This window comes from Eublepharis macularius, chromosome 3, assembly GCF_028583425.1.
Source record: "Eublepharis macularius isolate TG4126 chromosome 3, MPM_Emac_v1.0, whole genome shotgun sequence".
Lineage (NCBI taxonomy): Eukaryota > Metazoa > Chordata > Lepidosauria > Squamata > Eublepharidae > Eublepharis > Eublepharis macularius.
In genome coordinates, this window is record NC_072792.1 from 40,195,773 (window position 1) to 40,212,720 (window position 16,948).

The 16,948-nt window shown below is 43.4% G+C and overlaps 1 protein-coding gene across 1 annotated transcript in view; it reads right to left on the reverse strand.

Moving 5' to 3' along the window:
- The window catches only part of LOC129326197 (maestro heat-like repeat-containing protein family member 6), a 49,202-nt gene that overhangs the window by 9,989 nt on the left and 22,265 nt on the right, over window positions 1-16,948 (reverse strand). The window contains exons 4-9 of the mRNA XM_054974363.1: window positions 15,817-15,976; window positions 14,033-14,202; window positions 10,687-10,821; window positions 10,491-10,605; window positions 8,404-8,547; window positions 4,868-5,035 (exon numbers count right to left, since the gene is read on the reverse strand). Of these exons, the coding sequence (XP_054830338.1) occupies window positions 4,868-5,035; window positions 8,404-8,547; window positions 10,491-10,605; window positions 10,687-10,821; window positions 14,033-14,202; window positions 15,817-15,976 (892 nt within the window). The remainder of the gene's footprint in view (window positions 1-4,867; window positions 5,036-8,403; window positions 8,548-10,490; window positions 10,606-10,686; window positions 10,822-14,032; window positions 14,203-15,816; window positions 15,977-16,948) is intronic.

Consider the following 16,948-nt stretch of genomic DNA (forward strand, 5'->3'; position numbering starts at 1 on the left):
AAAGCATATAGTTGTTCCACTTTAAGCATCAGTGTGCCCGATACCACCAAAGAATCTTGGGGGCTGTAGATTGTGAAAGGAGCTAATAGAGAACCTTGACATTCCCTTAAAGAACTATGTTTCCACAGGAGACGGAATGGGAATACAGTTTAAGTTTAAATCCAGATATGTCTAGAGTTCTATAGAGTGTGCCTGCTACAGATGTTTCTCTGGGAACTGCTTTTCTTGCAGAAGGAGAACGTAATTTATCAATGTAGGTGTGAACACAGCTATATCACTCAATTGCAGATAAGAGAGCAGTATATGCACTTTTCTATCTATTTGTAATGTTTAGCATTTGCATGTGGACTCTGAAAGCAAAAAAGCAGAGGGGATTTGGAAAGGTAAAAAGGTGGACAGCCCCTTCCAGTTCAGAAAAAATCACAGTGTGTGTGAGAAAGACAGAAAATATTTGAGGGATAAAGTGGGTATGCAAATAGGCTTGGCTTCCCTGGCTGCTGAAGCAATTGTGGGAAGCAGTGAGAGGGGTGGTGGCAGGATCAGGATCAGTAGCCAAGCCACCTTCCTGAAATCAATTTATGATGGGGGCAAGGGAAAAAAGGAACGGGCACAGAATTTTCCCCTGTATCCCCCTGCTTCTCCTTCTGGCTCCCCATTTGTATGGATTAATTACAAGTTCCATCCTCCCTCTCAACACTGTAGAGTGGCGGTGAAGGACATACTGCTTCTCCCCTCCCCTTACGCCTCTAATGACAGTATAGAATCAATGGCAGAGACAGAATCAATACCCACCATTGACTACTGTGTGAATGAAAGCCCTGGAAATGAAGAAGGAAAAGCGACACGATTTGATAGATTGAATTTAGAGAGGAACGCATAGCTGCATCCTTTAAACGAATACAGAAGATCAATGATGGATTCATGAATCCCAGAATTTCCTGACGCAAAACTCTCCCAGGACCCTTGAGGAGAGACTGGCAGTTGTTCCATAACTTGGCCGAATCTCTCTCTTTCCCATGCTTTTATGGAGAAGTAAAGGTAAAGGTAGTCCCCTGTGCAAGCACCAAGTCATTACTGACTCATGAGGGGATGTCCTCGTCTTTGCAATTTTATCTTTTGGGTTCAGGGGGCATGGAAGGAGCTGGACAGGAATAGTGGTCCTGATGAGCTTTCTTTGTACTATTAGATTAAGACTAAAAGGGCTAGGCAACTGGGAAGGGGTGTTGTTCTGTGTTGTTATCTCAGAAAGGATTCTGGAGCTGGGAATGGCCTGTTTCTAGAATTAGGCAGGCAGGCAAACAAACAAACAAATAAACTAAGCAGCTTTTTGACCTTTGACAGCCAATACCTTTAAGGAGGTTGAAGAAATACTGGGACTTCTGCTGGTCAGCTGGAGGTAATTCTGATTCATTGGGCCACTTGCCGTTTACAAGCCAGTAAGCAATAGGAATCCTTGACCTGGACAGCTCAGGTGAACCTGATCTTGTCAGATCTCAGAAACTACGCAGGGTCAGCCTTGGTTAGTATTGGACGGGAGACCTCCAACAAAGACGAGGGTTGCAGAGGCAGGCAGTGGCAAACCACCTCTGTTTGTCAGACAGGCAAGCCAGCCTGTCTGCCATACCTGTGAAGTTAGATCTACTGGGGTGGGGTAGTAGCAGGGCTTTTTTTCAGCAGGAACGCAGTGGAACGGAATTCCAGAACCTCTTGAAAACGGTCACATGGCTGGTGGCCCCGCTCCCTGATCTCCAGACAGAGTAGTGTTCAGATTGCCCTCTGCGCCGCTCAGCGGCGTGGAGGGCAATCTAAACTCCCCTCTGTCTGGAGATCAGAGGGCGGGGCCACCAGCCGTGTGACCATTTTCTCCAAGGGCAACCCACTGAGTTCCATCACCTCTTTTCCCCGAAAAAACACCCTGAGTAGTAGTTTAGTTGGGGTGGGTAGTAGTGTAGTCACTTTCTTGCTTCACTGTATCTCTTCTACACTTTGTTTGGGTTATCAGTACAGCTGGGACTGAATGTTTGGGAACCGACCTTGGGAAATTTTTTCGACTCTGCATCTTTTCCAGGACTTTCACGCTTCTGAGCTCTGCGCCAACTTTAAACTGACTGTCATTTGAACTGGGGGGAGGAGGAGACTGGGGGTATAACCTTCTGGGAAGACTTTGCTTTGGCATTCCAGGCAATTACTACGTACAAGTGCACTTCTAGGGAACAATCTCTAATAAAGATCTTTAACTCATACAATGTTTGATGAAGTGGAGAGTCTGAGAGAATCCCCTAGCCAGGCCTGACACTGTTAGTCTCTTGCCATGAAAACCCCTTCAGGGGTCGCCATCCGTTAGCTATGACTTGATGGCACTCTTTACCACTAAGCAATCAGAAAACCTTTATAAAAAATGTATATATCACTGTGGTCCTCATGGACAACAATGTACCTCTTATTAGAGCCTTTTGTGTAAGAGTATCAACATTTTGATTTATGAGCCTTCAACAGGTGACTAAAGAGCAAAGCTCATCAGGCAAAGATCACTGTATGAAAATATCTTAATTCAAAAGCATACATGTGCCTGATCAAATGGCATCTTTCCTAACAGGAAGGATGCATCTTACCAGTGGCTCATAACTATTTTCAGGGGACAAAAGGACCTTCTAGCTGGCTAACAGAAATGTAATATCATCCAGCTGACCTGCTCTCTTGCTCCACAGGTATTTAAGGGCCTGGGTGTGGCTATAAGCAAATCACTGGGCTCTTGCCCTTTGGCTCTTAGCTTGAGTTTCTCAGCCATGAATTGTCCAGAAGTTCAGTCAGGAGAGAGAGCAAGACTTACTCTATATTCAGAAGCCTCCCCACCCTTTCTCTTGTGTTTTTTTCTGTTGTATTTTCTCTTTTGTATTGTAAGCCCCTTGAGAGACAAACGTAGGATACAAATAATTAAGCTAATTAAATAATAATAAAGATTTTACATTTCCCCCCTAAATTAATCTCATTTATAGTGCAATCCTAAGCATATATTCTCAGAAGCAAATTCTATTTTGTTCAAAGGGGCTTCCTTCCAGCTAAGTGCTTTTAGGACTGCAGGGGAACAACTCTTCTAAGCACCTTTTCCAGATTAGCAATTTACAGAGCAATCCTATGCATGGAAATCCCATCCAGTAACATGGGATTTACTTTCAAATAAATGGCACAGGATTGCAGTCTTAGTCTGGAATTGCCACGATTAATTCACTTGGTCTTAATGGACAGTTCAGAGAATGATGCAGTGATTTCTCCATTGTCCTCTTTTTTTCAGCTCGCTTTTCTGCCATGTGTTTGTGTTAAAGGATTTTTAGACCCCTTTCTATAAAATCTTGCTGCGAGCATACATCCACGTTGAGATCGCACAAAGCACACAGACATGATAGACAGTCTTGCTCTCGTGTCAGAATTCTTCCTGCCAGCACAACCTGCAAGTCAGCTAGGTCTCGGGTAGGCAAGAAGGGTCACCCAGCAAAATATAAACATTTTCTTGTTTTGGTTAAGATAATTAAGATTTTAACCTTGAATGCATTCCTTCCTAGGAGTATAACAGAAACATGTCTCAACTGTTTGTATAGTTCATTTGTCTCCCAAGCTTGTCAGCTACTATGTATTCTGGGAAATGCTCATTTTGCGTCATGCTGCGTCATTCTGAAAGGGTATTTGTACTAACCTTTTGATCTTTTATTCTGTAAACAAATAGCAATTATTCTGTAAACAATCAGTGCCGAGGGTATATAAAGCCCTCCAATGTAACTGGACCTTACACAGTTCAGCCTTGAAAAGGTGTACTGTGTCGTGGGTTTATTCTATAAACAATAAACCCATATTTCTTTAAAGATCACTGCTTTTGGAGTCTTGATTCTGTGTAAGGTTATTGGCTGAAAGGGGTTTGAATTGAAAAACAGAGTACTCTAAAATAAATCCCCCTTCAGTTTGGACATAAAATATAACTACAGCACCATCCTATGTAAACAGTGAATGTTCCAAGAGGTACTTCCTTTTACATTTTTTAGCCCATCCTTCTTCCAGTGTAATTAATTTCTTCATGTTCCCGTGCAGGGCTGCCTAATTATCTCACCATTCATGAATCAATTTTAAAGTATCATTTGGGGAGGGAGTGTCTTATTTTGCACTTAGCAAAAGCCATTGCTCTTTCTATTTTTTTAAACAATTGTTTTTTCAAAGCAGGGCTATTACAATTATACAATAATAAAATGAAACAATTATGAGCAATGGCTTTGGATGGCTACAAAATAAAAACAAGGCACTTAAACCTCTCAGATCCACAAAAGGGAAAAAAATGGATAATTAACCATTGATTCACAAGCACGAAGAAATTGTATGGCCAGAGAGAAGAGGAACAGGAAATAATTCAGTAAGGTGAATACAACAGAACAGAAGGAAAAATAAAAGGAAAAGTGGAACCCTTACTGAAGGTGAATATTTCATTTATTTAACTGCATTTATACCCTGCCTCTCTCCCTAATAGGGATCTTCTGAAGTGGCTTACCTCATTCTTCTCTCCTCCATTTTTCCCTCACAACAACTCTGTGAGGCATGTTAGTCTGCGAATATATGACTGGCTCAAAGTCACCCAGAAAGCTTCCATGACAGAGCGGGAAATCAAACCTGGGTTGCCCAGATCCTAGTCCGTCCGTCATTCTAGCCACTACACCATTCCGGCTCTCTACTTCCAAGGGGATGGATTTTACTTGGGGATATAAAGCTGTATGAAATGCCTCATGGAACCCCATTTCAACTGTGCTGTCAGCAAATGAAAGAACGGTAATCATTCAGCAATGCAAAACAACCTTAGTGTGAATCGTCTTTAAGTCTGTAGCCTTACATCAGTCAAGAATGGCTGGAGCTGCTTGGCAATCGTCACACATTCCAGAACATTCTTCTTCTTCGCAGCCATCCTCGTTATGACTTCAAAAGCAGTCAAGGCCACCTTCTCATCAGGGTCATGAAAACTCTGAAGGATTCCCAGAATCAGCTCTGTGAGTTCTTTGTTCTGAAAGAGCACCAGAATTCCCTTAGCATTTCATCACCTGCAGTAGCAATTCCACAGAATATATAACACTGTATATTATTACCAGAAAATGAAGAGTGCTAACTCTGAGCTAGTGTTGCAGAGACTCATTCACTCAACAGAAGGAGACGATGACTGTTAGGGATTTATTTTTCTTCTGTATTGTACTGACTCAGACATCAAGGTCAGTATTGTCTACTCAGACTGGCAATGGCTTTCCAGGGTCTTCTTGGGTAGATGTCTTTCTACCTCCTCCCTGATACTTTAAACTGGAGATGACTGGGATTGAACCTAGGACCTTTTGTGTGCCAAGCAGATGCTGTACCACTGAGCCATGGGCCCTCTCCCTCTGAAAGTCAGTGTTCACCTCACAAAGATTTCCCCCTCCCTCATCAAGGCAGCGCCTGTACTCTGGTCCATTTTGTAAATTAGGGGCCGTCGTCACACGGGCTTTTATTTAGCGCTAAAATGGCGCTATTTCCCGGCAAACACCCACCTTATTCCAACACTGTAGCGATTTTCTCTCTTCTGCTTTGTGCTTGATAGTTGCGCTATTTTGTGCCTCAGTGTGAATGCCTCACATTGATGTATTTCGCCTCGCAACTTCCTATGCCCTCCCTTCAATCCCAGAATCCATTTTTTCCTGCGACTCCTTTTAAAATTTTTATTATGTCCTTATAACGCCATAACGACATAACACAATGCAAACTTTCTGCTGAAGTAAAAATGACTCAATCGCCATGGCAGAGTCGTCAGCGATAGGGATCACGTCAGACAGGAAGTTTTCTGCGGGCAAAGGGCTATTTATATAATTTCAAAGTTGGAAAAACAAAAGGGTCATAATGTTTTGCTCTAACGGAATGTTTATATGCTATTATTCCGTTATAGCGGAATTAAACGCCAGAATATTTTTTTAAAAAAGGGGGAGGAGCTGCTTCTGCCTGGTTAGAGAGAACAGAACAGAGTGCTTTGGTGTGGACAGCTGGTGGCGCAAAGAGCCGTTAGGTGACCCAAAGAAACGTTACTGTGCCGATAACAGGTAGGACGCTGTATGCTGTAAATTTAACGGAAGAGATGCCCGTGTGACGACGGCCAGGGTCTCCCAACCCTCAGTGACTTTCAGGATAGGCAGCAGGTAGGGAAAATCTGCTCTGACAACTCCTTCTACAAGTGTCTTTGTGAGATCGGACTCAATATATATTTTTGCTCTAAATGTTTAAAAGCAGATAACTTGCCCCAAAGTGAGCCAATTTTCCAGTTGTAGGACCTAATAGTTATGGAATTGACAGTTTGATTTATTTTATTTGAAAATCCCACCTCTGTTGTAATCTTGGGAGGCGTGATGTATCTTGGCGTGATACTCGGTGGCAAGGGAAATACACTCTGCATGTGCTCAGGGGAACTCTTCATTATTACTTCTCATATTCCAGGGATTGGCCTTGGATCCCACAGAGGATTTCCATAGACCGAAGGGAGGTGATTTTGCCAGTTCTCCACTCCCACTACAGACTTCCAACTGCCACACTTGTGCTGTTCCTAGGGTGGGGTCTCCTGTCTCCCAGGAATAACATTCCAGGGGTCATTTTAGGCTGCAGAGAGGGAAGGGGAGGTGAGGAAGATATGCTTCATGGATGGAAATCCTTTTCATTTATGGAAATTTTCCATGGCATCCAAGCTAGAGCCTTACATCCAAAACAGGTTCTGCAGCTCTGCTTCAAATTAAAACCTTGGTCAAATCCACATTCACCCATTACCCGCATGTTTATCGGATATCTTCCGTTTGCCTCCAATCCGCGATTTGTTCCTCTTCATTCACATTCCTGCTTCCAATCCATCTTTCTCACGCGTCCCTCCGGTCACACGGCCGCTCGAAAACCGCTTTTTTGGGCGGGACCTTTTTTCCCGCCCATTTTTTAAAAATTTTTTGAGCGCACTTTTCCGTTATTTCGATCTTGCCTTATAAAGAAACATCATTGAAGATAATGATGCCTCTCTTTCCCCCACTGACAGCACTGATGGCTCTCTCCCGTTTCTTTTTTGGAAATTAGGAAGCATGTGGGAAGCTTTCGTGGGCATTTCCTATGCAGGACAGTTCAGTGCCTGAATTTTACTAAAGTTTCACTTCCTTGGAATGTCATTATTTCAATATTTCGTAATTTCGATATTACAGTAACATAAAATTTAAAAAAAAAACAGTTAAAAAGGAAGTTTCGCGAGTCCGTTCTGAGGATGGATTCACCCCAAAATGATTTTTCAGACTACCAGATTTGATTCAGAAACAGCATAATCAATAAATCCAGTGCTATGAAGTCAAAAACAGTCTTTTGCAGACTACGGAGCACTTGCAAGTTGAATCAGCCAATAGGAACTCTCGGAACGGCCGGAGAGACAGGAAGGGGGGTGGTTTTTTAAAAAACCATGTAAATTGCGCATTGGCCCGTTCACGGCCACCGTGAAACTCCCGTTGAAAACCTGTGACCACATATTCGGGAGAAATGAGAATGAAATGCGTCTGTTTAATGAGGTAATGTGACCGGCACTCGGGATTGCGTGGGGAATGCAGGGAACATGCGACTTAGAATGAGTAATGTGGATTTGACCCTTGTTTCTTAAATTACTTGTTCCTCACCTTCTGGCTTCATGATCTACTTTATATTGATTCAGTCCATTAACTAATGGTGCTTAGCAATATCTTCTCTGATAACAGCCCTCCAGGGTCCATGGCTGAGAAAAGTCTTTTCTAACACCTGCTTCATGAGAGCTTTTAACTGGAGGTACTGTGGCTTAAACAAAGCAGGTGTTCCCCCACTGAGCCACATCCTCTTCCAGGGGTGCATTTTGATTAATCAAAGATCTTCTCAGGTGGTTAGCCATGTTGGGATGTAGTAGAAGAGCATGATTTGGGTCCAGTAGCACCTTAAAGACCAACTAGATTTCCAGGGCATGAGCTATCGAGAATCAAAACCCCTTCCTACTAAGGTTGTCCACCACCTTATCGTGCCAAATTGTGTCTGCTGCTATTGATTGCCGCCATCTGAATATATATATTTTATATGTGAGTATATTATATTATTTTTAATCAATCTTATGGTTTTAACTGTATAAATTAACTTGAATGTGTTTTAATATGCTGTAATCTGCCCTGAGCCCTTCGTGGAAAGGGTGGAATAGAAATCTAAATAAATCAATAAATAATAAATAAATAAAACCCTCTCTCGAAAGCGCATACCCTGGAAATCTAGTCGGTCTTTAAGGTGCTACTAGACCCAAGCAAAGTACTTGCCAGTTTTGACCAGTCTGCAAAAAATGCAATACCACTTTTTGGGGAGGGGGAAGTCACCAACACTCACATTTTGCAGGTGAAGAGCAACATTGCCCATCCCATGGAGACTGAGCCAGCGATAGGTTGAGTTTGGATCAGTGTTCCAGTTCTTCAGCAGGCTCAGGATATACTGTTTCTGTAGCACTGCATAGGTGGACTCAGAAGAAAGCAGCTGAACAACACAAACAAGCAAGAATACACCAAGAGACTCTGAGACGTTTCCCCCCATTCTTTGCCAGGTACACAACAACACATTCCATCACATACACAAAATACAGAAAAGGACTTCGGATGTTATAGATTATAAAGTTGCTGAAGATAAAGGCACAGAAACAACATTAAACAATGTCCGGCCCATCAATGCATCTTTAGGTTGGAACCACCTGGGATACCCCCAAAGGGCCATACCAAAGGACCCTTCAGGTCAGGATACACCCCTGCTATGCAGCCTGTGGCCTTTCTACAGCAAGCATTTGAAGCAAGCTAGGACCTGGAAACAAGGGGAGGCACTGCTCTGGAAACTATCAAATCAGCCCTGCTGTAGCTGCTAACTAGAAAAGCAAAAGGCTTGCCAACATGAGCTCAGTACCAAAATAATAACAGGAGCAAAGCACCCTCTCTGAGCAGAGAGAGACAGAGAGAGAGAGAAAGAGAGAGAGAGACAGAGAGAGAGAGAGAGAGAGAGAGAGAGAGAGAGAGAGGTATCCCCCTAGAGACAAATCCTCCTCCTCCTCTTTTCTCATCAAGAAGGCAGACTCATAGTGAAATGGAGTGGAATAGGCTGTGTGGGTGGCAGAACCTGGTCCAAGATCTTCCAGGCCTTGTCAAACAAGTCAGTACAAGATCTGAACACTGTCAAACTAAGTGCAAAGCTCCTGATTGTCGCTAATCATCCCTGGGATCAAATCTGATCCACGGAACCCTCCTACAGTGATGTTGCCTGCAGAAAAGCTAAATGAAGCCCCCCCCCAGTTAAGCTAAGAAAGCTTCAAATGATGAGAGGCCTCTAAATACGACCACTTGATTTCAAGTTTCATATTTTGTTTTGATACTGCTATGTGTCCTATTAAACTTGGCATAGCTTAGGTCCTTGGCCTATCTTAATCCTGTCCTGCGGCTGCCACTGTATGAAGCCATGAGGAGTGGAGGGACTTTTGCCTTTTCTGAAGGGTGTCACTGGCCCATGCTGGACTAGACCAGCTCCCACTGGATCCACAGCTAGCCCTGTGCAAGCCTATGCAGCTCCAGCTTCCCCCCTTCCTGATGCTGCAAGCCTGCCACCAAGCAATACCCTCCAATAAAGGCAATCTTCCTTGGTTGCTAAGCAGCAAAGGTGGCCAGGGAAGGAAAGAACCTGGAAACAGAATCCTGAGAAAGGAATGGCAGTGGGGACCAAAAACGAAGGAGGAAAGTAGGGAGGGGGAGTATAAAAAAGACAACTGGAAAGAATCTGAATGAGGCATGTAGATTTGGACTGAAGAAATGGCTCTGTAGAAGGGAAAACCTGCTTTCATTCTTTATCTAGGTGGCAACGTTTAAGATTCCCTGATAGATACCCCAAAGTTATTGGATGATATATTCCCTAGCCCCTAAATATACCCTGCCCTAGTCTGTTCAGTCTGGTATTGAACTCCAGACTGAGAGCCAAGCTACAAGTGACGCCTTACACAAGTTGCACACTTGTCAGCTTCCCTCAAGTTTTGATGGGAAATGTAGGCATCCTGGTCTTGCAGCTGTAATGGAGAGCCAAGCTGTAAAACCAGGACGCCTACATTTCCCATCAAAACTTGAGGGAAGCTGACAAGTGTCCAACCTGTGTCAGGCATCACTTGTAGCTTGGCTCATAGAGGTTCCTTGTGAGATATGCAAATTTCAGAGCAACAGCTTTAGATCTGTGTATGTATGTAGGAATACTTCTTTTCTCCCTTAACCAAGGTGTGCTCCAGGTGACATTGGAAGGCAAGAACTGACCACGTATATAAGTGATATATCTGCGGAGTATTGAGGCACATGTTCAATCTTGTGTGTCATTCCCATAATGCACAGCTACGATGGACAATGCTATACAAAAGAGTCAACAATATATTTGCCTGGAGATGCTAAGGAAAGACCTACTGCAGTGAAAAAGGCCATTGCTGTTAGTTTCTGTTTGTCATCCCCATGATGCAGGAGTGGTATCACCTTGGTGAATATAGCGTAATCGAGCCCCCGATAATGTTTGACAATGGATCTGGAAGGAAATAAACATTTTTAACATGTAGGAATCAGGCGGAACAGTACCAGCCACAAACACAGATCTTCCACGGTTTACCTGGCTAGGAGAAGAACTCCTTCAAGGTAATTCTCTGGTGAAGACAAAAGGTCCCAGCCGCCTGCTAGACTTAAAAAACACATCCAAGACTTCTTCTCCCTTTTAATTACAGTTTTTAAGGCTTCCACGGCACAGCTGCATTCAGGACAAGAAAAGCATTTTATGGGCAGTGAGAACGTATGGTAATAAGCGTGAGATAAAAAGTATTAAATCCTTGATAAAGATGTTTGGTTTAAAGAAGCCCACCGTATATTTTACCACTAATATTCTCTGAAAAATCATAAAGAATATTGCTTTAGAGCAATTGGGATTGTTGCCGGCTTTGCAGGGCTGTTATGAGGATAAAATGGAGGTAAGAAGAACTTCACTCTGAGCTCCTTGGAGAAAGGGCAGAATAAAATGGTAGTAGACAGGCTTTGGTGGCCACAGAAAGTCACCTTGATGGACATAGAAGATTTGCAAAATTTAGATCTACATAGAGGAAGAGGATTTTTCCCCCTATTAAAATTTCCATCTCCTGCAGCACCTGTCACTTTCTGGATGAAAATCAAATGTAAAACATGAGTAAGTAAAGCCACCGCCAAAATATTGAGTTCCCAAGGCAGACTAATTAGAAAGCCCAGGTAGAAACCTGTCCCACATTACAGTCGCAGCCCTAATTAAACCTGAAACTCTAGTTTTAATTAAGGCTAAGATAAAACTACTTGCTTTTTTTTTTTTTTTGCAATCATTTTGGCAGTGTCAAATAGCGTCTCTCCCCCCCTCCCCATTCTCAATTATTTTTGGCAATGCTTGCAAAAAATGTTCTCTTATTTATTTGCATTGTCCTCTCATGCTCTTTTTCTCAGCTGACATTCTCTGCTCTAGTGATGTCAATATGTGGCCTAACTTAATTGGCACATAATACAGTGATGCTATCCCGTGTACTGCATGATCCCTGATTGGTTAGGATTGCCTATAGGGACCAAGAAGCATGGTCATCATTCTTCATTGACTTAGAGTGCAATCCTATGGAGAGTTACTCCAGTCTAAGCCCATTGACTTCAATTGACTTAGAGCGGGACCACAAGTGATGCCTGACACAGGTTGGACACTTGTCAGCTTCCCTCAAGTTTTGATGGGAAATGTAGGCATCCTGGTCTTGCAGCTTGACTCTCTGACTGCTGCCCAATGGACTTTTCAACTGTCACTTGTCCAACATTCCGCCAAGCTGCCTACATTTCCCATCAAAACTTGAGGGAAGCTGGCAAGTGTCCAACCTGTGTCAGGCATCACTTGTGGTCCCGCTCTTAGACTGGAGTAACTCTGCATAGGATTGCACTGTCAATCTGCTTTTCGTGATGTGATCACATAATCAAATCTCATCCATTATGTGCATCTCGAATTTATCCTGTTCTCTACAAGATCCACAACCGGCTGGCAACTCCAAAGTGATTAATGGGGGAGGAGGGGGGAGAACCTGGAAGACAAAAATGGCACTAAAAGCAGCAGGCCAAGGGAAATGATGCCACCAAACAAGTTAAATAAAATGGTTAAGCTAGTAAACTGGATAGTGGAGATTAGAGTTTGGGCATTTGGATGGGAACTTTACTTAGAACAAGCCGTACAACATGGCTCCTCCTCCCCGACAAACGCAGTCATTAAAAAAGGGACTAAGCATTTATTTATTTAAAATGTAACAAAAAAGGAAGCCTCCCAATGACAAACCAGTCATGTCCAACAAATGAGCACCAGTGGGAAAAATTCCATCATCAACACAACATATCACCAGATGTAGCCTACAGCAATAACAAGCACTAGCAATAAACCACAATGGTGAAAATTAGTTATCAAAAGCATAGTTAGCAAAACTTCCTGCACTATGCTCATGATTTTCACATTATGGAAATGCAATAATGGGGACAGGATGCCAATTTTCACCCTGTTGCTGCTTTTTTGTTTGAGTTTTTAGTCCATACAGGAACTGAGGGACAAGCTAGAAGTGACGAATTACACTTGAATGGCAAGTGAACAGACTCAGGGCCAAGCTACAAGTGACACTTGAACGGCAAGTGGATTGAGTGGAGGGCAAGTGAACAGGGAGAAATATACTTGCCGTTCAAGTGTCATTCGTCACTTGTAGCTTGGCCCTCACATGTACTCCTCCCTGTTCACTTGTGCTCCACACGATTGTGTAGAGTGCAAGTGGAGTGCAAGTGAACAGGGAGGAATACATGTGAGTCCGTTCACTTGCCATTCAAGTGTAATTCGTCACTTCTAGTTTGGCTCTGAGTATGAGACAATTCAGTAAATGCCTAGTATCTTTTCCTAGCTCTATTAAAAGAATTGTGCTAGGCCTACAGTCTTAAGTGTACACACAGGGGATTATTTTCTACTGACACCAAAGGGATTTATTAAACAAATCTATTTGGGATGACATCAAGAAAATGATTCTTGACAAAGTACATTTTTAATTCTAGTGGTTTGTATCCTACCACTCCATTAAGCAAAGTCTGAAGTCTTCCTGCAACTTTAAGCGGCTCTTCCATTGGATGAAGAGGCATTTAAGTTGGAGGAAGATTCCTTAGGCTGGATGATAGGATGCTGCCAATGACTCTCATGTTGTAGTGGTCAGAATTAGACATGGGCACGAACCAAAAAAAATTACAGAACCAGAAGATCGTGGTTCAGTGCAGACCACAATCCTGAATTCCTGAACAGCAACAACCATCTCCCGTTCCCGAACCCGGATCGTGGATCGTGGATCATGGAGGCAAAAGCGGAGGGGCGCCCTGCTGTTCCCAGCGATACAGGAACGGTGGGTGATGCCGGTGGCATCTGTGTTTGTGTTTGGCTGTCTGTGTTTGGCCGTCAGAGCTGCCTATCAGGGTTTGCAGGGATGAGATTGGAGTGCCCATGGCTACAGAACACCCCCTTCCCCCTCCCTCCCCTGGGTGTCTTCTCCCAACTTGTGACTGCTTTGCTGCTCCGTGGTTGGAAGGAAGCCCTGCTGATCAAGGAAAGCTGGGCTTCCATTTGGATTTCTAGGGCAACAGAAGGAGGGCAAACAGAGCTCAGGCATTCCCCTGGCTCTGTTGCCAGGGGAATAGATTGCTGGCACCTGAGTGTCTGGATTCCCAAATCGAGCCCGAACGCCATGATCCAGGCCTCTCCTGACTGCTGGATTGTTGGCCGTGGACGATCACGATCTGCCAGGTCACGATCGCGCGATTGCCATTTTCGTGGGTTTTGATGTTTGTAATGCGGATCGTGCCCATCTCTAATCAGAATACAGCCACTGGAATCTTTGCTGAAGGCACAGAAAACAGAGCATTGTTCTATCTGATGTTTACTCAGTAACTGTTACCTTATATAGCTTGATGCTTTGAGACTCTCCTCCATTCCATATTCAATGTCTGGAAAATTCACCAAGTAATGCAGCTGAATAACCAAGAAGATGATCACAGACACATAAAAGCTGTTCATAGGCACTTTGGACTTTTTATTCCTAAATATTATGCACAGGGCCTTTGTTGCCTGAAACAGAATGCAGAAGGCACATTTATTTATTAAAAAAATGTTGCTTTCTGGGGCTCTCAGGAAAAATATGCTCCTTAACCAGCTTCCAAATAAACAGTTTAAAAAATTACCTATAATCAATTAATGAGTTCAGCAATATAACTCTCAGCAAAACATAGCAGCATTAGGACTATTCACAAATACAACAAATAGCATAAAAAGTAAAAGCAGCACTATTCTTCAAAAAAATCCACAGCGTAAAAATAATACAAAACAATCAGAGAAACCAGCACAGGAAAGAATGTGTGTGTGTGTGTGTGTGTGTGTGTGTGTGTGTGTGTGTGTGAGAGAGAGAGAGAGAGAGAGAGAGAGAGAGAGAGAGAGAATGTGTGTGTATGTATGTATTAAGGGATCAGAGATCTAGATTCAAATCTCTTCTTTGCCATGATGCCCACCTTGGGCCAATCACTTCCTCTCTGCTTCACCTACTGTACAAGGTTGTTGCAAGGATAAATTCAGAAAGGGGACAGCCCATGTATGTCACCCTGATCTCCATGGAGGAAACTCTAACAAATCATTGCGTAAACCAGGGCAAGGGGGAAAAAATTAAAACAAAAACCCCAATCCAACATAAGCAACAAAAAGTGGTGGGGGGGGGTTAAAAAAAGCTACCTATGTTTAAAAAGCTAGGTACCAGGCATAAGCAAGGCATTATGACAGATTCTGGAGATCTTGACATCCTCCCATAATCTTGTGCCAACCATGGTTTTATCTTTGTGACTTTAGTTGTTTTAGGAGTATTATAGCTAGTGCATTGTTTTACTATCCCTTCACCGAGAAGCAGTAGGAAGCTCTAATCAATGGGCAAATTCATAGGTCAGGTGCCCTTGGAGGGAAGAATGCGTGGTGACTTAATTGTGCTTTGCATAAAAACTGTTTACCAAGGTAAATTCTGAGTGTAAATTCTGTGTGTGATCAGGGGATGCATGGATCCTAGACACATGTCCATGGAACAGAATTGCAGCCGAAGGATAACTTGCATTTTCTCTCCCTCTCCTGCCTGATTATTTTCTTTCTCCAAGATCTGATATCCAAGACCAAATTAGAGTTGCAATGCCAACGTCCAGGTGGGGTCTGGGATCTCCTGCAATTACAACTGATCTCCAGATGACAGAGATCAGTTCTCATGGAGAAAAAAGCTGCTTTGGAGAGTGGGCTCTGTGGCATTATACCCTGCTGAGGTCCCTCCTCTTTCCAAACCCACCTTTCCTCAGGCTCCACCCCCAAATCGCCAGGAATTTCCCAACCCAAAGTTGGAAGCCCTTGAACAATGTTTATTTGTCCAAAATAAGAATGTAGCCATAGTTTGAAATGAGAATGTAGCCATAATCCCACAGGGAACTGAAATACTTAACAGTGTAATCCTCATGACACACCCTTCTAAGCCCATTGATTTCAGTGGACTTAGAAAGGTATAACTCGGTTTAGGATAACACTGTAAAACTATTACTTTTAATCCTTTATTTGGGTGGTGGTTTCCAGTCACAGCTGTGCCATTTTCTAGTTCTCAGTCAATGATCTACAGCAGTGCAGTGTGGAGTTCAGGAATTAATACATTTGTCTTTTGCTCACCGCTAGAGGAAGAAGGGAGGAATTGTCCTTAATGGTCAAGCTAGGGGATTCATGCTGGAGGCAAGGTCTTCTTTTCAGCACTTCAAGAAGCTTCACCAGAACCTGGAGTCTGACTGGTTGTTTAGCTTGACCCAGAACTTCCCAAATTTCAGTGACGTGCCTGAAATTAACAAAACAAAACAAATACCCGTGAATACAGACACCAACACTTCTGGTCTGTTCCTTTGTGACTCGAGTATGCATGCCTGAAGTGCCATCCTACTACTGAATCTAGATACATATAAGACCAGCAAAGAAACCAGCTGTTCGGTCCTAAGCAGAATTATAATTGACTTCTATATACTTAGAAAGGTGTAACTCTGCTTGAGACTGCACTGCAAAGGATGTATCCACTATACCTGTAAGCTTGTTTGCCAATTGCCACTAATAGTATTGTTATAACTAGTTTGCCATTACCGTTTCAAACTTACCTTTTCAACCACGAGGACTAGAAACTTAGGCAACCACTGGTTAGAGTGTCCAACTAGGATCTGAGAGACCCAGATCCCACTCTGCCATAGAAGCTTCCTGAGTGACCTTGGGCCAGTCACATACAACCTAACCTACCGCATAGGGTTAAAACTTAGAGTCTCTCCACACAAGACATCTGACACATATTTGTCTGATGCTGGGAGAAGCAATGTAAGCCAGGAAGCGTAGTTTTGAAAGACAGAGCTGGCACAAATTTCTCCAGAGATGAATTCACTCACAGCCAGGGCTCATTTCGAGGGGGAACACGCAGGAACACAGTTCTGGCAATTCCCCAAAGAGGTCACATGTCAAGTGGCTCCGCCCACCTGACTCTCGGCCATTTTGGGCCAGTTTCAGCCTGGATTGAGGCTGAAACGGCCCGGATCAGGCCTCTGATGGGTGGTGGATCACTCTCCCACTCAGCAGTGGCCCGATCCTGACCACTTTGGGCCCCTTTTTGGTCATTTTCAGCCCCCTTTTGCCATTTTGGGCCTTATTTTGGCCCTGAATGGCCAGGATTGGGTCCAAAACAGCCATGATAGATGATGTCAGGGGGTATGGCACATGCAAATCAGTTATGCTAATGACACACTCCTGGTGATGTCAAGGGGTGTGGCATATG